The sequence below is a fragment of the Hyla sarda genome, chromosome 9 (assembly GCF_029499605.1).
Source record: "Hyla sarda isolate aHylSar1 chromosome 9, aHylSar1.hap1, whole genome shotgun sequence".
NCBI classification, from domain to species: domain Eukaryota; kingdom Metazoa; phylum Chordata; class Amphibia; order Anura; family Hylidae; genus Hyla; species Hyla sarda.
In genome coordinates this window covers 107,052,364-107,076,067 of record NC_079197.1, presented here as the reverse complement: position 1 = coordinate 107,076,067, position 23,704 = coordinate 107,052,364, and the positions used below count along the sequence as shown (strand labels likewise).

General features: G+C 41.4%; 1 protein-coding gene across 6 annotated transcripts in view; it reads right to left on the bottom strand.

Moving 5' to 3' along the window:
- Positions 1–23,704, bottom strand: part of NRK (Nik related kinase) — a 408,966-nt gene that overhangs the window by 12,188 nt on the left and 373,074 nt on the right. For all 6 annotated transcript variants that reach the window (XM_056540621.1, XM_056540624.1, XM_056540622.1 and 3 more), the window contains one exon: positions 15,090–15,249. In XM_056540621.1, coding sequence (XP_056396596.1) covers positions 15,090–15,249 — 160 coding nt within the window. The remainder of the gene's footprint in view (positions 1–15,089; positions 15,250–23,704) is intronic.

Genomic DNA, 23,704 nt, shown 5'->3' with positions numbered 1-23,704 from the left:
GTGGCAATGAAAACAGCAGAGCAGACAGTTTGCATTAGAAGCAGAAAATTGAAAATGGGATTAATCATTGGAAAACCCCTTTAAAACTACACCAGAATCTTGCTACAGCATTCTGGAAATATTTTGGCGCACAATGTTCCATTGTAAACTACACCAATTTTAACCAAGCACACCTTTTGTTTTCTAGGTCACCCCCTTTATAAAGAATGCTGGGGAAAAGTGGCTAGAACATTTCTAAACTGATAAATATGAAACACGTTAGGCCAGAATTCTGGCAGATTTGCAACAGTAGATCTGTCCCACTGTGTTATCTGCAATAGAACAGCTTTGTGCAAAACCACCGAATCGTGCAGCTTCCTCTGCTCCTCTCAGAGCAAGACATTTCAGTGGGATGTCAACCACTAAACATGAAGGACTTCCATGTGGCACAGCAAAGTGCTGTTAGGCAGCATGTATCATATTCCTCAAAATGTTTTTTGGCTTATTGGGGAATATAGTGCAGCCACACTAGTATATTATAAACTACTTTGAGTTCTTGATCACCTCCCAAATGTTAAAGAAGCCGACAATGACCTCTTCAGTTAGAAAGCAACATTTTAACTGAAGGAAGGCAAAACATTTTTATGGAAAGTCACAGAGACTTAATCTCCCATCTTGTAGCACTGTTGACAGCTTGCTGCCTTACTTTACTGTTAACAACCCCTTGTAAATTATTTAGCAATGGATTTCAACAAATCAGTTTGCCAGACCTCCACCCAAGTGACATGCACAAGGGAGTCGGGGTCAAATATGAAGATCTGCACACACTTTATAATACATTGGAGGTTGCGGCCAAAAGTGTAGAGCAGCTGAGTGTAATGAGGCATAGGAACTCAGTATGACATCCACAGACCGGCAGCTGATGCCATGTTCACACCGGATCACGGAATGTCCTTTCATAGGCTTGATGTGGGGATTATTTATAGTTTCTGTGTGTAGAGATGAATGTTCATGGTTATTTCATCTTCTTGTTAACTTGACTTCATCCTGACACTGAAATTGCCCTAAAAAACTTACCTAGAAAAGTTATTTGAAATCAGTGGTGCTTCTGAAGATGTAGCTATGCTACAAGTACAAATACAATAATAATGTACATTACTGATCTAAATAATGTTAGATCAAATAAAATGATATAAGGTTTAAAAGCACAGAAATATCTACAGAGAAAAGTAGGATTCTTGCAGATTACCTGCCCAATCCCTTAAAGGGGTACTCCGCCCCTAGACATCTTATCTCCTATCCAAAGGATAAGATGTCTGATTGCGGGGGTCCCGCTGCTGGGGACCCCCGTGATCTCTGTGCTGCACCCAGTGTTCATTTAGAGTGTCTGGTTCAGCGCTGGAGGCTCGTGACATCACGGCCGCACCCTGTTCGTGACATGACCACACCCCCTCAATGCAAGTCTATGGAAGGGGGCGTGACTGCCGTCATTCCCCCTCCCATAGACTTGCATCTAGGGGGCATGACCGTGACGTCACGAGTGGGGCATGACCGTGACGTAACCAGCCTCCGTCCAGCATCAATCGTCACGGAGCTAAATTTGCTCCATGCACCAAATGTCTGTGCTGCAGCCGAGATTGCGGGAGTACCCCTTTAAGGGAAAATCACCTGCAATTATCAATCCATACTTTATCTCTCTGTAAGGGAGTGTTCAAACCAACATTCGGCTCTCCTTTGCGAATATACATCAGCATCCTGTCAAAATCGTATGTGTGCATGGACATTTACTTTAATGGCCAGAACATAGTCTACTAGTTAGAACGTTCGGGTCATGTCCCGCATGTACATGTGTTTTTACTTGGACTCAAAAGCTCAGTTGTAGTAGTCACTAGTTGACTATATTTGTACCATTGAAGTAAATAGGGCCCTTGGGCCGAAAGGGCAGAATAGTAATGTGAACAAGCCCTAGCACTTGGTGACACCTTCCCATTCAGCCTTTGATACTCACTGATTAGACATTGATGACATATATTATGAGAACATTTTAACACTCAAACGGAAGTATCCATACACTGGTCTTAGGTAAATTTCTACCCTTCTTACCCATGCCAAATTTATTGAGAGGTGCATGTTAAATTGTTTCATATAGCCTATTATGTTCCTATGTATCTGCTTCAGCTCTATCCAACTGTATCAGGCAGATGTTTTTGAGGATGTGATGCACATCTGGTGGTCTTGCCCCAAAGTCTTTATGTTGGCAATTAAAATCTCGATTTTACTGACTTACTGTATACCATCAGGTGTTTCCTTCACGTCAAGCAGCCATTCTACTGGGAGATAAGTTACCAGGAACAAAAATAAGAGCCATAAGTTCATCCAGTTCTTTACAATGGCTACTAGGATACACATAGCCACAAAACAGAAAATGCGCTCCTTGTCTGTCTTAACAGTTAAACAAAAAATACACTTAATTATGTTATTTTAGAAGATAGAGGCCACTAAGAGGGACACTAGAGCCCAGTTTTCTGCTTTATGGAGTCCTTGGCTTAACTAAATTGCTGACTCTAGAGAGCTTTAATGATTTCCCCATAACATCCTGATGCTTTTTCTGAATGTTAATGCTCGCTCCTACTGGCCTTATTGATGTGACCATATGCTGCTGTTATGGTGATTGTTTTTTGTCCCTTATTATTCTGTGATATGCTTCTTAAGTACATAAATGTGATCCATTATCCCCACCACTAAGGATGAGTGAATCGAATCCAAATTAGTTACGAATTTCAGGTTAAATTTGCTTCACAACAAATCCGAATATCTCCACCACTAAGGATGAGCGAATCAAATCTGATGAATCCGAATTACTTGCGAATTTTTGGAAAAATTTGCTTTACAACACATCCAAATATTGCCACGATTTGATCGCAAAAATCGCTTCATTAAACTCCATTTAGTGCTGTCCTGGCTCCAGGGCATCTAAAATGGCGTACAGGGGGCAAGGAACTCTGGGAAGGTGGGTAGGCAGGATGACCCTGAATCACATGCAGCATGCAGCCTATCAGCAGCCAGCCACCCCTGTGATGTAACAGCCCTATATAATTGGCAGCCATCTTACGGCCAGTCACTTCAGCGTTTTATTTCAGAAAGAGCGTTTCATTGCAGGGAGAGATAGAGCATTGTGCGCGTTGCACAGAAAAACAGCCTGACAGCAGCGATTTACCGCAAGCCCAAATAACTGCATAAAAGTACTGACAGGGAAAGGAGAGAGAGAGAAAGTATATTTTTGGGTGTAATACACAGCGATTCCACTGCTGCAGTGGGGAGTACAGAAACTATAAAGCTTAAAGGGGCCAGTTAGACAGAGCATTAAAAGCCATTGTCACCTGCTATTAGTGCCTAATAATACTGTACCGGGCTCTACTGCACAGCGATTCTGTACTGCTGCAGTTGGGTGTACAACAACTGTAAAGCTAACCAGAGCGAGTTAGGGTGAGCACAAAAAGCCATAGTCACCTGATTACAGTGCCTAATACAGGTTGCGTAGCGGAGCTTATTGTCCTCTCATAAGTGTAACCTGTGCCTACATAGGTGGTGTACGTTTTTTTTTCCTGAAAAAGTACTGGTATTAACACCCACCACCACACTCTACTAAAGTGTACCAAAGTGCACGGCAGCGCTGATGCGTGGGACTCTAACTACGGTCAGGGACAATACATGCCCTTTACGGCCCACTGGGTGAATGTGGTTCCACAGCCACAACAGCAACTTGGACAGGTCACGCCGCTTCCGCCTCCACGCTCTTAGGCCGTTAGTCCTGCGACAGTGTGCTACTCCACCACCTTATCCTCCACAGTGTCCTCAGCCTCCACTGCACGGACAAGTCTCAGTGCTCCTCCAGCATACCATGTGTGCAGGGCATGGCGGTGTCACGCTGATCTTCCCATGGTGTGCCTTGGTGAACGGAGTCACACAGGGGAGGAAGTGCTAAAAGTGTTTCATTAAGTAATCGAATCATGACTTACTCCACGAAAACTGAAAATGGGAACCATGGTGACTGACAACGGAAAGAACATCTTGTCTGCGCTGCAAAAAGGAAGCCTGAGCCATGCGCCCTGCATGGCACACGTGTTCAATCTGGTTTTCAAGCGATTCCTGAAGTATTCCCCACATCTGCAAGATATCCTAACAATGGGAAGAAAACTTTGCATGCACTTCAGCCACTCGTACACCGCAAAGCACACCCTCCTTGAGCTGCAGCGTCAGAACGGCATCCCCCAACATAGTTTGATTTGCAAGGTTTCCACACGTTGGAATTCCACCTTCCATATGTTGAACCGACCATACGAACAGAGAAAAGCCATCACCGATTTCTTGATTATCCAAGCAGATTGGGGGACTCCCCGGTGTAACTTCAATGCCAACCAGTGGCAGCTTATACTTGACACCTGCAGTTTGCTCAGGCCCTTTGAGTAAGCCACATTATTAGTCAGTCCCTAGGATTACGGGATGAACGACGTCAATCCACTGCTTCATATGCTACAAGACATGTTGGAAACGGTGGCTGGTCAGGGCACTGGAGACGTGGCACCTACATCTCGAGGCCACATGAGCCCTGTTGGGGCTGAACTGGAGGAGGAGGGGGGAGCGGGACTGTTGCACAGGCAAGGTTTTTGTGAAATGGGTGGTTTTTATAGTCATCTGACAGGAGAGGAGGAGCAGGCTGTGGAGCTACAGGGTGATGAGGAAGACTAGACAGAGGACCCAGACACACTGTGGCCATGGGGTCTTCTCATGCTGCTGGCACATTAAATGAAACTTTATCTTTATATTTTAAATCTTCAATTGACATTTAAAAAAAATATCTTTAATCTTTTCTATTGGTCCTATGGTCTTGTCGGGCTGCCGCCACCTCTAGGCTCTGTTATTGTGCCGCCATGTGACTCCTTGTTAGATTAAGTTTTGTGGTTATACAGTATTAGTTCAAAGTAAATGCTTTGGGCACCCGGGACATTAAACTTGTGAATATAATCAAAATCTTTCATTTAAATTTTCAATCTTCAATCTTTTAAATTGTGAGGCCCTATGGTCGTCGTCATGTATTACCTGTGGAATTACCACAGGAATCCAATGAAACAGGTTGGAGCGATAACAATGCACCATAACTGATTAAATGAAACATTCACACTTTCACAGTCGGGGGGGGTCGCTAAGAGGCAGGGGCTGGAACAGGTGGTAGCTCGCCTGGCGGAGGACCGCCAGCTCGATTTTAAGATACAAGTACAAGCTTTTTCACTGCAGCCACTTCTAGCTTTATGCACCCACTTATCCAACGGCACATACACTGAATGTGATCCTGTACAAGTTGCTGGTACTGAATCCCCTCCCTTTTCAAGTGGACACTCAGAGCATGGGGGTGCGCTGAGAAGTAGGGGCTGGGAGAGGTGGTAGCTGGCCTCGTGGCGCACCGCAAGCTCTATCTTAACCCCTTAACGACGCAGGACGTATATTTACGTCCTGCGCCGGCTCCCGCGATATGAAGCGGGATCGCGCCGCGATCCCGCATCATATCGCGTCGGTCCCGGCGCTAATCAACGGCTGGGACCCGCGGCTAATACCACACATCGCCGATCGCGGCGATGTGCGGTATTAACCCTTTAGAAGCGGCGGTCAAAGCTGACCGCCGCATCTAAAGTGAAACTGAAAGTATCCCGGCTGCTCAGTCGGGCTGTTCGGGACCGTCGCGGTGAAATCGCGGCGTCCCGAACAGCTGATCGGACACCGGGAGGGCTCTTACCTGCCTCCTCGGTGTCCGATCGACGAATGACTGCTCCGTGCCTGAGATCCAGGCAGGAGCAGTCAAGCGCCGATAATGCTGATCACAGGCGTGTTAATACACGCCTGTGATCAGGATGAGAGATCAGTGTGTGCAGTGTTATAGGTCCCTATGGGACCTATAACACTGCAAAAAAAAAGTTAAAAAAAAGTGTTAATAAAGGTCATTTAACCCCTTCCCTAATAAAAGTTTGAATCACCCCCCTTTTCCCATAAAAAAAAATAAAACAGTGTAAAAAAAATAAATAAATAAACACATGTGGTATCGCCACGTGCGTAAATGTCCGAACTATAAAAATATATAATTAATTAAGCCATACGGTCAATGGCGTACGCGCAAAAAAATTCCAAAGTCCAAAAAAGCGTATTTTGGTAACTTTTTATAACATTAAAAAATGAATAAAAAGTGATCAAAAAGTCCAATCAAAACAAAAATCACACCGATAAAAACTTCAGATCACGGCGCAAAAAAGGAGTCCTCATACCACCCCATACGTGGAAAAATAAAAAAGTTATAGGGGTCAGAAGATGACATTTTTAAACGTATAAATTTTCCTGCATGTAGTTATGATTTTTTCCAGAAGTGCGACAAAATCAAACCTAAATAAGTAGGGTATCATTTTAACCATATGGACCTACAGAATAATGATAAGGTGTAATTTTTACCGAAATATGCACTGCGTAGAAACGGAAGCCCCCAAAAGTTACAAAATGGCGTTTTTTTTCTCGATTTTGTCGCACAATGATTTTTTTTCCCGTTTCTCTGTGCATTTTTGGGTAAAATGACTTATGTCACTGCAAAGTAGAATTGGCGACGCAAAAAATAAGCCATAATATGGATTTTTAGGTGGAAAATTGAAAGGGTTATGATTTTTAAAAGGTAAGGAGGATAAAACGAAAGTGCAAAAACGGTGAAAAACCCTGAGTCCTTAAGGGGTTAAGATACAACTAGGAGCTTTTCCATAGTTTACAGTGCAGCAATTATACACTATTGGAGCTGGAATTACCGTGGCTGCTAGCAGCAAACTTGCCCTCCAATGGGTCCTCAATAGAGATGAGCGAATCAAATTCCCTCCTCTCTAGTCGTTGTCATACAGTCAGGTCCATAAATATTGGGACATCAACACAATTCTAACATTTTTGGATCTATACACCACTACAATGGAAACGAACATGATGTGCTTTAACTGCACACTGTCAGCTTTAATTTGAGGGTATTTACATCCAAATCAGGTGAACGGTGTAGGAATTACAACAGTTTGCATATGTGCCTCCCACTTGTTAAGGGACAAAAAGTAATGGGAGAAAATAATAATCACAAATCAAACTTTAAATTTTTTATATTTGGTTGCAAATTCTTTGCAGTCAATTACAGCCTGATGTCTGGAACGCATAGACATCAGCAGACATTGCTGGGTTTCATCCCTGGTGATGCTCTGCCAGGCCTCTACTGCAACTGTCTTCAGTTCCTGCTTGTTCTTGGGGCATTTTTCCTTCAGTTTTGTCTTCAGCAAGTGAAATGCATGCTCAATCGGATTCAGGTCAGGTGATTGACTTGGCCATTGCATAACATTCCTCTTGTTTCCCTTAAAAAACTCTTCAGTTGCTTTTGCAGTACGCTTTGGGTCATTGTCCATCTGCACTGTGAAGTGCCGTCCAATGAGTTCTGAAGCATTTTACTGAATAGGAGTAGATAATATAGCCCAAAACACTTCAGAATTCATCCTGCTGCTTTTGTCATCAGTCACATCATCAATAAATACAAGAGAACCAGTTCTATTGGCAGCCATACATGCATACATACATGAGGGAATAACACACACCTGACCATGGAACAACTGAGAAGCCAATTGTCCCCTTACTTTTGGTCCCTTAGCAAGTGGGAGGTACATATGCAAACTGTTGTAATTCCCACACCGTTCACCTTATTTGGATGTAAATACCCTCAAATTAAAGCTGACAGTCTGGAGTTAAAGCACATCTTGTTAGTTTCATTTCAAATCCATTGTGGTGTTGTATAGAGCCAAAAATATTAGAATTGTGTCGATGTCCCAATATTTATGGACCTGACTGTATATTACCTCTGGAATTACCACAAAAATCCAATGAAACAGGTTGGAGCAATAACAATGAACCATAACTGATTAAATGAAACATTTGCAGTTCGACACAGAGTAAGACAGTTCCACAGTGCTTTTACGTTACTATAATCAGTCCTTGTCCCCTATCAATGCATTTTTTTCCAGAATGGGAGGAAATCCATGCAAACACAGGGTGAACATACACACTCCTTTGCGGATATTGGCTTTGGTGACATTCTAACCCAGGGCCCCTGTGCTGCAAGGCAACTGTGCTAACCAATGAGCCACTGTGAACAAGACATTTTAGGGTTCCATGTGGTCTTTCCATATCAAGCACATAATATTTATCTTGTGATCATTGACTAAAGCACATTGACAATTGTAGAGATATACTGCACTGCAACATATGAGAAAACGTAAAATCCAAAACCTGTCCTGTTAATCCGCTAATATATTCTTACAAATTGATCGAGCAAAATAAAAGAGCCTCAGCGTCCATAGGAGATTACAGCTGACTGTAAACACTGATAAAGCATGGCCTGTGTATATCCTTCTACAGCTGACAAGATACTAAAATCACGTCTGCCCTCCTGACAGATACTGAAAAAATGGTTGCAAACAGCCGCCAGAAGGTTGAAAGCGATTAAGCTATTGATTAACATTAGGCATCATCTCTAAGGGAAAAGTCAAATATTGACTGCATAAACAGCCTTTTTCTGCCTTCAAAAACCTTTTATCACTGATCTTTGTTGTCTACATTGGCAAAATGGCTACACAGATATACAGTGCGTTCAGAAAGTCTTAGGACCTTTCTTTTTTTTCATATTTTGTTATCTTGAAGCCTTGTGCTTCAATTAAAACAATCAAGTTTCCCCCATCATACTATGCTTAATATTCATAGTGAGAATATAAAAACAGAATTTCAGAATTGTATTTATTTATTTATTTAAATGAAAAGGAAAAACTCAAATTCCATATGGACAAAGTTATTCAGACCCTTTGCTATGACACTTCATCAAGAGAAACGGGAAGCACATAGAGATAAATTTCATCTCAGCTGACAATGTATATTAGAGTAGAAACCAAGCCTTGAGGGTGAAAGAACTGCCTGTAGAGCTAATAGACACAATTTTGGGGAGGCACAGATCTTTAGAAGGGTACACAGTGACCTCCTTAATTGTTAAATGGAAGAAGTTTGGAACAACCAGGACTCATCCTAGAGCTGGCTGCCCCACCAAACTAAGGAAATGGAGTCAAAGGGCCTTGGGAAGAGGGGATCAAGAAGACAATTGTCACTCTGGCTTAGCTCCAAAGATCCAGATGGGCCCTTAGAATTTGAGCTGACCAACCCCCACTCCAGTTTCAGTCTTGTGCACAACTATGTTACTTAATTCTTTACCCACAGCAACTATGCCCTGACGATTCTTACTTCCTGCAGACAATATGCGGAGATGCTCTTATCAATCATCATCTTAAAAGGGGTACTCCGCTGCTCAGCGTTTGGAACAAACCGGCGCCGGGAGCTCGTGATGTCATAGCCCCACCTCCTCATGATGTTATGTCTCGCCCCCTTAATGTAAGTCTATGGTAAGGGGCGTGACAGCTGTCACGCCCCCTCCCATTGACTTGCATTGAGGGGGTGGGGCGTGCCGTAATAAGGAGGCGGAACTATGATGCCACGAGCTTCCGGCACCGGCTCCAGTGTTCGGAACAGTTTGTTCCAAACGCTGAGCAGCAGAGTACCCCTTTAAGCAGTGTCTCCTCAATCACATGATGCCACCAAAAATCCCCTGATAGTGTTGGTCATCAGTGAACCATTGATATCCAGAACATTGCCATTTATCATTTATTTATCATCAATAGTAACTGGAAGTTTGTGGAACATTTATTCAAGATTTTTGATTTACTGATGGATATGTTTCTATAGACAGAATAAGAGGATATTAGAAATCTGTCAGAAAAAGATGAAATGTGATTTAAACTCTTAGAAAGGAGTAAATAGGACTATTTGTATTTAACTCAGGAATGTTGATGTTGTGATATTCTTATTGTTAGAATAGTGTAGGTGGCTACCAGATAACATTCCACACTAATGGCTGCTGTTTGAGGGCAGAGGCAATAAAGCAGCAGCTGTTCAGTATATTGCTCTGTTCACTATGGTAGGGCAGGCCCCTCAAGATATATGGACTATTTTGTCGACAAAAAGAATGATCAGAACTCTGGCAACTGACATTTAAATGTGGATAAGTGCAAGATAATACACTTTGTTCAACCACTATGCCCACCTTGCCAACTATTTAATATAGACGATTTGTTTGAAAAGGACTGAAAAGGAGATGCTTAAAGGGGTTGTCCAGGGGACTTAAACAAGTACTCCACATGGTGTGGTACTTACATAGTCCTTACATGGCCCCACTGCCATAATTTGTCCCTGCTCGAATGAACAGGGAAAAATTAAAGCAGTGGGGCCATGTAAGGACTATGTAAGTACCACACCATGTGGAGTACTTGTTTAAGTCCCCAGGACAACCCCTTTAAGCATCTCATTTTCAGTCCTTTTCAGCCAAATCGTCTATATTAAATAGTTGGCACACCTTTTTTTAAACTACATTTCCCAGCAGTCCTCACTGCCGAGACCAGTAAAAAGTGGCAGAGTTTGACAAGCGATGATATAGAGGGGGTTTGGCTTGGTTACTCAATGTTAGAAAGGTGGAGTGGCTTGTGAGTATGATGTGAAGAACGGGTGTGGCTTACAAGACAAGGATGTGTCACTTGATCTTTGTCTCTATTGGGAGGCAGAGGGGAGAGAGGAGACTAAGTGGATAGAGGATTGCACGTTTTTCTTTACTTCCTGCCTGTCACAGCAAATTCCAATAGGGGAAATGGCCCAGTACAGGTAATAAGTGTATAATACAATACAGTTAGTTGGTCTGGCCATAAGGGGATAAAATATTAATAATTGCTGCTATTCGGAGTACCCTTTTAAGTGGTCTCTGTACTCACTACACTGCATGTGTAAACAACAATAACCCCAGACTAGGTGTACAAACATCAGCACATAGTATATATAGAATCAATGAGGTAAATATAAACACTTGCTATACACTATGCTAATCCATATCAGTAAAGTATAAGTGCAGATATATTACTGAAGTAAGAGCAGAGTAACAGGGTCACAGCCATGGAACCCTTGATGTCCAGACAGATGTAGGACTTGCATCTAGAGGACACTTATGACATATCCTGTGTGGATATGCCATAAATGTTGCAGATCTTAATACCCCTTTAAATATTTTCATAGCATGTAACGGTTTCCCAAGTACAACAATTTGGCTGGTGGTGGCTGTATGTAGTTATGGGAACAGCCAAGCACATTATATTATGTCAGATTTGCCAGGTTACACCCGTATAAGGGCAGTAAATGCTGAATATACTGTATCTTTAACAACCTTGATAGAAGAGAACAAGTCAAATACCTATATTAGCTAGAGATAGTTATATATTGTCCTTGCTTTGTATAGAGAACCTGTCACAATGAAAATGCAGCAAAATCTGTGGGGAGCCCCGGAGCACATTATAGAGCAGGAGGAGTTGAGCAAATTGATCCAGAGATTTGTGGGATAAACTGTGTATAAGTGTGCATATAGAGAGAGCTGTGAGTCACTGATAAGCACTGCCCACTTGACTACTAAGCCCAGAATGAGCACATAAATAATAAAAAAATGTCAAGTTATCCTGGAATATTTCCTACAAAGGACTGCATTTTCAATGTGACAGGTCCCCTTTAAGGTTCAACTGTAATCTCTTACAGTTAAAGGGGTACTCCACTGGAAAACATTTTTTTTTTAAATCAACTGGTGCCAGAAAGTTAAACAGATTTGTAAATTACTTCAATAAAAAAAAATCATAATCCTTCCAGTACTTATCAGGTGCTGTATGATCCAGTGGAAGTTATTTTCTTTTTGAATTTCATTTCTGCCTGACCACAGTGCTCTCTGCTGACACCTCTGTCCATTTTAGGAACTGTACAGAGTTGGAGCAAATCCCCGTAGAAAACCTATCCTGCTCTGGACAGATCCTAAAATGGACAGAGGTGTCAGCAGAGAGCACTGTGGTTAGACCAAAAGGAAATTCAAAAAGAAAAGAACTTCCGGTGGATCATAACAGCAACTGATAAGTACTGGAAGGATTAAGATTTTTTAATAGAAGTAATTTACAAATATGTTTAACTTTCTGGCACCAGTTGATTTAAAAAAAAAATGTTTTCCAGTGGATTATCCCTTTAATAATAGAGGGATTCACTTATTTGTCCTTAAGTCAGACATTAAATAACTAAAAAGTGGAATAATCCAACGGGCAGTCATTTGTCTGCATCAACATTAGATACATATATAATGAATAGACTCTGGCGCACCATTAAATATGCCTGTGATACGATCAATTAAGGAACACAGTTGTTAAAGTAATGAGCATTGTTTAATTAAAAGGGCCGGCCTGTGTGTAAATGAAATCGTAATGACGGTCGTAGCTTTGCTATTTCCATGTGTCATGTATCACAATTAATTTGCTGCCCTCTCTTGAACAAAGTTCTGAAGGTCACATTATGGCCTGTGAAAGCTAATTAAAGTGAGAAGTCCCCTACCGGTAGACATCAGATGACATCACGGCACATTCAGAGCTGAGCCCATTGGTTTGAGCTCTTTAGAGAAATAAAAAAACAAGAAAATATAAAAAAAATAATGTAAATTTCCAATATAAGGATTTATTGTGCTAGTCTGGTACCAGAGGTAGTACAAAGGAGGTCTAGAATGTAATGTTTGTTATCATGTCGCGGAGAGCGGGCACTGTTTTATTGTATAGACGCTCCTATTGCAGCATAGAATGATTTGGGTAATAGCAGTTGCAGAATTTCTTTTAGGCTCTTTTTCAGACCATTCTCTGTAAACCTTAAAGACGGTTGTGCGTGAAAATCCCAGTAGATCAGCAACAACCATGTCACATTTCAAGTCACCTAAATCCACTTTATTACGGATTCTGATGTTCAGGTTAAACTTCAGTAAGTTGTCTTGACCACCTCTACATGCCTAAATGCATTGAGTTGCTGTCATACGATTGGCTAATTAGCCACTTGTGTTAAGAAGCAATTCAACAGGTGTACCTAATAAAGTGACCAGTAAGTGTATAATGATAAATATTTAAGCACTGAGTGGTGCGCTGGGGAGTGAAGCACACTTTTTGTGGGAGTCTCAGCACTGAGACTATGACCAATTAAAACTTGTGATGTGTTGTTGTTTTTTTTTTTTTTTACTGACAGAACCACTTTAAGTTTATGTTCACATACTGAACTGTTGGCCATATTTGTAGCCATAAAAAAAATATATATATTATATAAAACACAATTAATTTTCATAAAAAATACAGCTCGTTTTACATGAACATAGCTTAAAAAAGAAAGAAAAAATCTCTTGCCTGCAGCCACCACTATGGAAAGCAAACCGGGTTAGTGTACACTGTGTTATATTGGATTTAATAATGGTGCAGTATGTATGCACTGAGCTCTCCATAGGGAATATTGAAGGAAGACAGAGGTTTGTCTTTTATTTCGATCTAATCTTTGTCAGCCACTAAGATATATTTGGAAATAAAGTGTCCTCCTTGTCATTTAAAAAAAAAAACCTTAGACATATTACAGAGACATGTCAAAAGTGAGATAAAGATCGCTAAGCGTTTATTCCGTCTTGTTCTCCTGATAGGTGAGGGTCTCAGCACTGATCGATGACTGTAAAAACTTTTGACATGTCGCTGTGACATATCAAAAAAAAATAAAAAATGTATTGACCATTCCCACTTAAGGAGCATAAACAAACACAGAGGATAAAAAAATGGATATTAATTTTCAAGTTTTTTTTTTTGTTCTAAACGCTGGGTGAGGGCTGAGAGGGTCGTGACACGGCACGCCCCCTTGCCTTGTGATGCCATGCCACACCTCTTGTGACATCATGCCACGCCCCTTGTGACATCACGCCATGGCCCCTCGAAGCAAGTCTATGGGAGGGGGCATGGTAGCACCACGACCCCTCCCATAGACATGCATTAAGGCAGCCTGCACCCAGCATTCGGAACAAAATGTTCCAAACGCTGTGGCAGTGGAATACCCCTTTAAAGCACAACTGTCATCATTTTTTAACCCCCCTCCCCCCAGACTACTATAATGTTGTTCCTGATGACCATAAAGTGACTGCAGCCATACCTTTATCACTGCTCTTCCTTCTTTTATAACTTTTAAAATCCTTTTATTCAGCAGTCAGGCACAGTCGGATAGGCGTGGCTTGGGATTCGCAAAGCCCCACCTCCGCAACGCCTATCCTCTCTTTCAGCGCTGGGACCGCTGTGTAGTAAGACACAGCGGTCCACAATGAATCCCGTGCGCATGCTCCCCTCTCAGACGTGCACGCCGCTGCCTTGATTGAGTGAGTGCTCTCTCCCGCCATCTATGCGTTGAGTGCGCATGTGCTGTACTAGAGGCAGGGAGCGAACAAGCTCTCTGCCTCTAGTATCTGCACAACCTGGTCGCCGGGAGCTGAAGAGGACAATAACAGGCATTGTTTTTTGTAGAATATCAGAGCCGGACGGGAGGGGTGCATGCGTTGTGGACCGCTGTGTCTTACTACACAGCGGTCCCGGTGCTGAAAGAGAGAATAGACGAGGTTGTGCAGATACTAGAGGCAGAGAGCTTGTTCGCTCCCTGCCTCTAGTACAGCACATGCACACTGAGCGCATAGACGGTGGGAGCGAACGCTCGCTCTGGCAATTCAGGGCAGTGGCGTGCACGTCTGAGAGGGGTGTGACCACTGTATTTGCTGTGGACCGCTGTGTCTTCGGTCCCAGCGCTGAAGGAGAGGATAGTGGTGGCGGAGGCGAGGCTTTGGGAATCCCAAGTTACGCCTATCCGACTGTGCCTGACTGCTGAATAAAAGGATTTTCCAAGTTATAAATGAAGGAAGAGCAGCGATAAAGGTTTGGCTGCAGTCACTTTATGGTCATCAGAAACAACATTATAGTAGTCTGGGGGGGGGGATAAAAAGGATGACAGTTGCGCTTTAAAGTTTGATATCAAATGCAGATGGATTATTGCCACTACAAAATTGAACAAAATACAGAAAGAGAAACATAGAAAAAAGTGTTTCTTGCTATACTTACCAACAGAGGCTGGCATTTCACCCCACTGTAAAACGGTTTCCTTTGTAAAGTGTCCATAAGTATCTATATAAACACCTTCATCATCATAACTCAGCAGGAGCTCCATGCCGTTTGTGTTGGGAAGAATGATGATGGCGTGAGGGTGAATATTTCCCTGGATCTGAAATTAAAATCACATTCTGCATTAAGTATTTTTTAAAACTAAGAATAAGAATGATAAGACACTGAAATACACACAGTAAAATAGATGTAAGTCAGCTCTTTAACCCCTTAAGGCCAATCCCATTTGACCTTAAGGACCAGAGCATTTTTTGCACATCTGACCACTGTCAATTTAAGCATTAATAACTCTGGGATGCTTTTACTTATGAATTTGATTCCAAGAATGTTTTATCGTGACATATTCTACTTTAAAGTACAGTAGTGGTAAATGTTCGTCATTACCTGCATCATGTCTTGGGGAAAAATTCCAAAATGTCATGAAAAATTTGAAAATTTTGCATTTTTCTAACTTTGAAGCTCTCTGCTTGTAAGGAAAATAGACGTCCCAAATAAATTACATATTGATTCACATATAGAATATGTCTATTTTATGTTTGCATCATAAAGTTGACAGGTTTTTACTTTTGGAAGACATCAGAGGGCTTCAAAGTTCAGCAGCAATTTTCCAATTTTCCAAAAAATTTTCTAAATCGGAATTTTTCAGGGAACAGATTTGAGGTGGATTTGAAGGGCCTTCATATCAGAAATACCCCATAAATGACCCCAATATAAAAACTGCACCCCTCAAAGTATTTAAAATGCCATGCAGAAAGTGTGTTAACCCTTTAGGTGTTTCACAGGAATAGCAGCAAAGTGAAGGAGAAAATTCAAAATCTCAATTTTTTACACTAACATGTTCTTGTAGACCCAGTTTTTGAATTTTTACAAGGGGTAAAAGGAGAAAAAGCCCCCCAAAATGTGTAACCCAATTTCTCTCGAGTAAGGAAATATCTCATATGTGAACGTAAAGTGCTCTTTGGGTGTTTTAGAAGGCTCAGAAGCGAAGGAGCGACAATGGGATTTTGGAGAGTGAATTTTGCTGAAATGGTTTTTGGGGGGCATGTAGCATTTTGGAAGCCCTATGGTGCCATAACAGCAAAAAAAACAAAAAAAACATATGACATAATATTTTGGAAACTACACCCCTCTTTGCACGTAATAAGGGGTACAGTGAGACTTAACACCCCACTGGACCACCAGGGACTGGATACAGGCACCTTTAGAAGCTGCTGTCAACTTTGACAGCGGCAATCTAAAGGGTTAATAGCCGGCCGCGGCGTTCGCCGCATGTCGGCTATTAACGCTGGCTCCCAGCTACAGGAATCAGCTGGGGGCTGGCCGGTATGACACGGGCTCAAGTAGGGAGCCCACGTCATACCTCGTTAACGGTCATTGGACGAGCATAGACGTCCATGGTATTTATCGGGTTAAACGTTTTTTCTATCATATCCTATCTGTCTCACCTATCTTCTGAGATGTTAAGATCCTTTAAATGGGTTTGTTTTCAAATCAACTAGTGCTATAAAGTTATACAAAATTGTAAATTACTTCTATATAAAAATCCTAATCCTTCCAGTACTTATCAGTACTTCAAGTTCTTTTCTTTTTGAATTTCTTTCCAGTCTGACCACAGTGCTCTCTGCTGACACCTCTGTCCATGTCAGGAACTGTACACAGAGCAGGAGAGGTTTGCTATGAGAATTTGCTTCTACTCTGGACAGTTCCCGACACAGACAGAAGTGTCAGCAGAAAGCACTGTGGTCAGACTGCGGCACTGCGCACAATACTCATAGTGAGGTCTTATCAGCTAACTGCTAAGAGATCAGCCTGTGACCACCTTCATGATCCGCTATTAAAGGAGATCTGTAGTGCTCTGAACTTTATCCCCTATCCGAAGGATAGGGGATGCGTTTTAGATCGCGGGGGTCCGATCGCTGGGGCCCCCCGTGATCTCCTGTATGGGGCAGCGACAATGTACAGAAAAGGGGGCATTCCGTCCCCTCGTGATGCGGCAGCCGGCACGCCCCTCTATGAATCCCATAGAAATACATGGGGGGCATGCCGGCTGCCGCGTCATGCGGGGACGTAACGCCCCCTTTCCTGTACATTGCTGTGGCCCCGTACAGGAGATCATGGGGGGCCCCAGCGCTCGGACCCCTCGCAATCTAAAACTTATCCCCTATCCATGGGATAGGGGATAAAGTTCAGAGCACTACAGATCTCCTTTAAAGGGAATCCTAGTTGTAGCACCCCTCTGTTATTTCCATATGCCTGTACTTTCCCAACAAGGATAACTCCTATTTGGACCATTGTTTTACTGTACATATAGAAATTGTAATTTTATTTATTTATTTTTATTCATTTAGTTGTTGTTTTGCAATTGGGCATTTATGACTGATGTTGTGATTTATTCTTCTTGTAGAGGATGTAAGATTCTCTACGAAACCCAGTTATTCATATCAGTAACTAAGTGTAAAAAAATTTACAACTATTGTCATTTACTTTCATATGATACATCTGATTAAATCTTTACAAACACTGCTGGTAAGGAAGAACCAGTATGATTCACTACAATTCCAAACTTACATTTTACTTTATCTTTTTTTTTTTACTTACATATATACATACATTAGAGCAGTATTTTTCCAACCAGTGTGCCTCCAGCTGTTGCAAAACTACAATTCCCAGCATGCCTGGACAGCCAACGGCTGTCAGTACATGCAGGGAGTTGTAGTTCTGCAACAGCTGGAGGCATACTGTTTGGAAAACATGCTCAGAATTTTATTGGCCATTAGGAATTACCGCCATTTTTTTCCAATCCATTTTCATACACACAGTATTTTGTAAAAAAAAAGCACATCTGTAATTTTACCAACATTTTTGTAAAAAAGAAGTCTCTTTTTACAGCATGTGAACATAGCATGAAAAGAAAAAATTATCTTGTCTGCCGCCACCACTAGGGGAAGCATACCTGGTTAGTGTACACTGTTATACATTAAATTCAATAATGGCGCAGTATGCACTGTTTCTCCTAGGGAATATTGAAGGCAGACAGAGTTTTGTCTTTTATCTCTATCTGAACTTTGTCAGCCACTGAGATATATATTTGAAAATTAAAAGGGGTTATCCAGGAAAAAACTTTTTTTTTTTTTATATATATATCAACTGGCTCCAGAAAGTTAAACAGATTTGTAAATTACTTCTATTAAAAAATCTTAATCCTTTCAGTACTTATGAGATTCTGAAGTTAAGGTTGCTCTTTTCTGTCTAAGTGCTCTCTGATGACACGTGTCTCGGGAACTGCCCAGTTTAGAAGAGGTTTGCTATGGGGATTTGCTTCTAAACTGGATGGTTCCCGAGACACGTGTCATCAGAGAGCACTTAGACAGAAAAGAACAACCTTAACTTCAGAAGCTCATAAATACTGAAAGGATTAAGATTTTTTAATAGAAGTAATTTACAAATCTGTTTAACTTTCTGGAGCCAGTTGATATATATAAAAAAAAAGTTTTTTTCCCTGGATAACCCTTTTAAGTGTAAAAAAAAAAAAAAAAACATTTGACATGTCACAGAGGCATGTTAAAAGTTTTTATCAGTGGGGGTCTCAGTACTGAGACCCTCACAGATCAGGAGAATGTAGCACACTAAAATTAAATTTAATTAAAACTTTTAACATGTCTCTGTGAGCTATCAACATTTTTTTAAAGTCACAGTGCCCACTTAAGGAGCTCAAAACAACAATGAGGATAAAAAGTGTGCATTAGAGCATTGTTTCTTAACCATGTTGTTGCAAAACTACAACTCCCAGCATGCCCGGACAGCCAACGGCTGTCCGGGCATGCTGGGAGTTGTAGTTTTTACAACAACTAGAGGCACACTTGTTGGAAAACAATGCTTTGGAGAATGGTTTAATAAGAATACCTATAAAATGATTTGTTGTATAGTTATTATTGTTCTTCATAGGTCCTTTTGGGAGTTTCGAAACCCACGTGAGAGGCCTACAAATCTGTGGGCAGTCACGCAATATTTTTATTTTTTTTAAAGACACTTAAAGTGTACCTGTCGTCAACAAAAACTTTTTATATAATGTAGATAATACCATTTTATGTATATTTGTGACAAACATTGGTTAAAAATTTTGTATATTTGTGGGTGAAAAAATGCTGTCCCTGCAGCTATTGCCTGTGTGTCTCTATGAGGAGTCCAAATACAGGAAGTGGGGGCAGGACAAGCAGGGCTCTGTGCAGGCTCCTGGCTTGTCAATCATCCTGATCTATGAGCCAGGAGCATGTTATAGAGCCAAGTGCACACTGTCCTGCTTTTTTCTTAGTGCACAGAGCCCTGCTTGTCCATCCTCACTTCCTGTATTTGGACTCCTCATAGAAACACACAGACAATAGCTGCAGGGACAAAAATATACCCATTTTTTAACCAATGTATATTACAAATATACATATAATGGTATTATCTACATTATATAAAAAGTTTTTGTTGACGACAGGTACACTTTAAATCTCCATACACCAAGCAGGATGGAGGGTTCACATGACCATGACTAACATCTCTCCTTTCTATACTTAGAACTCTCCTGCTGTTAATGGTAACAAATGCGATTATCATCCAACTCTATATCATAAGAACTCTATATGAAGGCAGGTTAACCTTAGTCACCTAAGCCTATCATACACAGCTTGACATGCTTTCACCTGCTGTTTTTGAAACCAACACAAGAAGCGGATATAAAAATGTGAAAAAGTTGAACCTAGCTATATACTGTAGCTGTTCTACGTTATGATTCACTTCTGGGATTGGTATCAAAAACTGCTTCTAAAAACAGCAATATACTAGTAATTCATTGGTCTATATGACAGTGCAGTATAAATGCTAAATAAACAATATACATTATACAAAGTTTCATCATGCACACACCAACTGTTGCTTCTTAAATATAATATATGTTAATCAAACATTATTCAGATGATAAGCAGTGGGAACAACGTCCTATTAACAATGAACAAACATTCTTTACTTGCCAGGAAGAACATTTGAAGGCCAACCTCTGGTGTCCATCTGTCTGCTATGACTATCCGTAATACCAATACCGGTATCCACAGCTGGAGACAAATCTTTATACGCTGCCTTGGTTTTTTCATGAGCAGTTGCGGCAATGACAGATAGGGGTAAAGTATTAAAAAATCACTGGCAGTGACAGTAGGGAAAAGGGCAACAGTCTTCTTCTGAGGACAGTCTGTTCTGTTCTCTAGCTGTCTGTAAAATGTCCTATTTTTTTTTATATCAAATGATCATTTTAGATTCTGTGCTATCTGGTCCATAGGCTATAGGAGAACTGAGAAGATCCACGCATTATTTCAGATCATTGACAGTGAACAGGGAGGGGAGGTGTTTATTTTTAGATGAGTCTCTTAGAACAAAAAAAAAAAAAGCATGATCACAAGAAAATCTCTGAGGGGAGTCTTAAATTAAAAGACATAATTTCTTGGAGAAATATTAAGCCTGTTCTTTTGTTAGCTGCTCTACTTTTCAGAAGTAAGGCCAAAAGAAGAAAAAAAAAAGACCTAAATTAATTGAAAATTTATTATCTCTTTTATTACAGTATTTTAGTAAAAAGGGTTACAATTATCAAAATCCCTCCCCCCCCCCCCCCCCCTCCCATTAAGGGCCCTTTTACACAGGCCAGACAGACCCCGATTATGAGCACCTATAGTTTAAAGGGGTACTCCGCCCCTGGCATCTTATCCCCTATCCAAAGGATAGGGGATAAGATGTCAGATTGCCGGGGTCCTGCTGCTGGGGACCCCAGGGATCACTGCTGCAGCACCCCGCTATCATTACTGCACAGAGCGAGATCGCTCTGCACGTAATGACGGGCAATACAGGGGCCGGAGCAGCGTGAAGTCATGGCTCCGCCCCTCATGACATCACGGCCCGTCCCCTTAATGCAAGCCTATGGCAGGGGGCGTGACGACTGCCACGCCCCCTTCCCATAGACTTGTATTGAGGGGGGGGACCGTGATGTCACAAGGGGCGGAGCCGTGACGTAACAATGCTCCGGCCCCTGTATTGCCCGTCATTACGTGTAGTGCGATCTCGCCCTGCGCAGTAATGATAGCGGGGTGCTGCAGCAGCGATCCCCGGGGTCCCCAGCAGCGGGACCGTGGCGATCTAACATCTTATCCCTTATCCTTTGGATAGGGGATAAGATGTCTAGGGCGGAGTACCCCTTTAATAGGCCTTTACATGGCTGAATTATCCATCATGCCAGGTTGCAAGCAAGGCCTTTAAAAGGGGTTATCTAAAAAAAAAAATATAAAAATAAAAACAGCGCCACATATGTCCTCAGTTTCTGTGTGGTATTACACCTTGGCTCAATTCACTTCATTGGAACTGAGCTGCAGATCCACACCCAACCTGTGGACAGAGGCTGTGCTGCTTTTGAAAGAAATCAACTCTGTTTTTCTAATCCTAGATAACCATTAAGGCTAGGTTCAGACTACGGAAATTCGTCCTGCAATTCCTCTTTGAAATTGCAGGCAGAAATTCCTCTTGCTAAAATGTACTGTATAGTGAATGGTTTTCCATTCACAAATTCACACTTTGGAATTTGTGAAACGGAATTTGTGAACGGAAAATCCGCTTGGAAATTTCCGCCTGAAGAATGGGGTTGCTCTTTCTTCAGGCGGAAATCCGCGTGGAACACATTGCAGTCTATTGGAGACTGCAGTGTCCGCGCGGTCCTAGCGCCGACTGATTCAGTCAGCGCTGGCCGCACTCGGAATCTCCGGGCGGAAATTTTCTGCCCGGAGATTCCGTAGTCTGAACCTGGCCTAAGTCTACTGCTTTCAAAGAAAACCTGTAAACTCCATTGTGGCCTATAAGCTGCCCCCAATACCTTAACCCCTTAAGGACCAGGCCCATTTTGGCCTTAAGGACCAGACCAATTTTATTTTTGCATTTTTGTTTTTTCCTCCTTGCCTTCTAAAAATCATAACTCTCTTATATTTCAATCAACAGACCCATATGAGGGCTTGTTTTTTGCATCACCAATTGTTCTTTGTAATTATATCACTTATTTTACCATAAAATGTACGGCCCAACCAAACAATTATTATTTATGTGGGAAGATTGAAAAGAAAACCGCAATTTAGCAAATTTTGGAAGTTTTTTTGTTTTTTAACGCTATACACTTTCTGATAAAAATGACACGTTTTCTTTATTCTGTGGGTCAATACGATTAAAATGATACCCATGTTATATGCTTTTCTATAATTGTACTGCTTAAAAAAAATCTCAAACCATTTTAACAAAATTTGTATGTTTGAAATTGCCCTATTTTGACCACCTATAACTTTCGAATTTTTCCGTATATGGGACGATATGAGGGCCCATTTTTTGCTCCATGATCTGTAGTTTTTATCAGTACCACTTTTACGTAGATTTTACTTTTGATACATTTTTAAAAAAAATTTGGGGGAATAAAATGTGACAAAAAGCAGCAATTTTGGACTTATTAAATTTTTTTACGTTTACGCCGTTCACCGTATGGGATAATTAACAATATATTTTAATAGGTCAGACTTTTACGCATGCTGCGATACCAAATAAGTGTATAAGTTATTTTTTTTATGCTTTTTTGGGGGGTAAAATGGGAAAAATTACGTTTTACTTTTTTATTGGGGGAGGGGATTTTTCAATTTTTTTACTTTTTTATTTTACATTTTTTTACTTTTTTTTTTTTTAAACACTTTTTATGTCCATAGGGGACTATTCATAGCAATTATTTGATTGCTAATACTGTTCAGTGCTATGTATAGGACACAGCACTGATCAGTATTATCGGTCATCTTCTGCCCTGGTCTGCTCGATCTCAGACCAGAGCAGAAGACCCCGGGAGACGGCCGGAGCCAGGTGAGGGGACCTCCGGCTGCCATGCTGGATGATCAGATCCCCGGGCAGTGCTGCGGGCGATCCGATCATCCATTCAAAGTACCGCACTGCCACAAATACCGCAATCTGTATTGATCATGGCATCTGAGGGATTAATGGCAGACATCCGCGCTATCGCGGATATAGCAGCCAGGACCTGCCACGCATGATGGGAGCACCGCTCCGGTGCTCGCAATCATGGCGGCGCGTAAATGTATGTCATAGTGCGTTAAGTACCATGTCACCATGACGTACATTTACGTCCATTGTCGTTAAGGGGTTAAAGAGTACCTGTCACCAAATAAAACTTTTAATATAGTTTTCCTTGTGTAATTAGCAGACACTTTCTTTTAAAATTATCAACTGAAATATGTAAGCTGCACAGGATTTTGACTTTGTGGCTGTCACGCTTCTCCTCCAGGTGCAGGCTGTGATAAACAAGCAGTGAGAGTACAAAAGTTTAGTAACCTATAATGCAACGTGTTTCACAGAGATCCACTAACTCAGGAATATTACAATAAAAAACATATATAGTCAAAGAATAACCCTTATCAGGATTAACCATTGATATGCCAGATTTCACAAAGACATTACCTGGCTTTGTACAACCACTGTTGGTAAGCCTACGC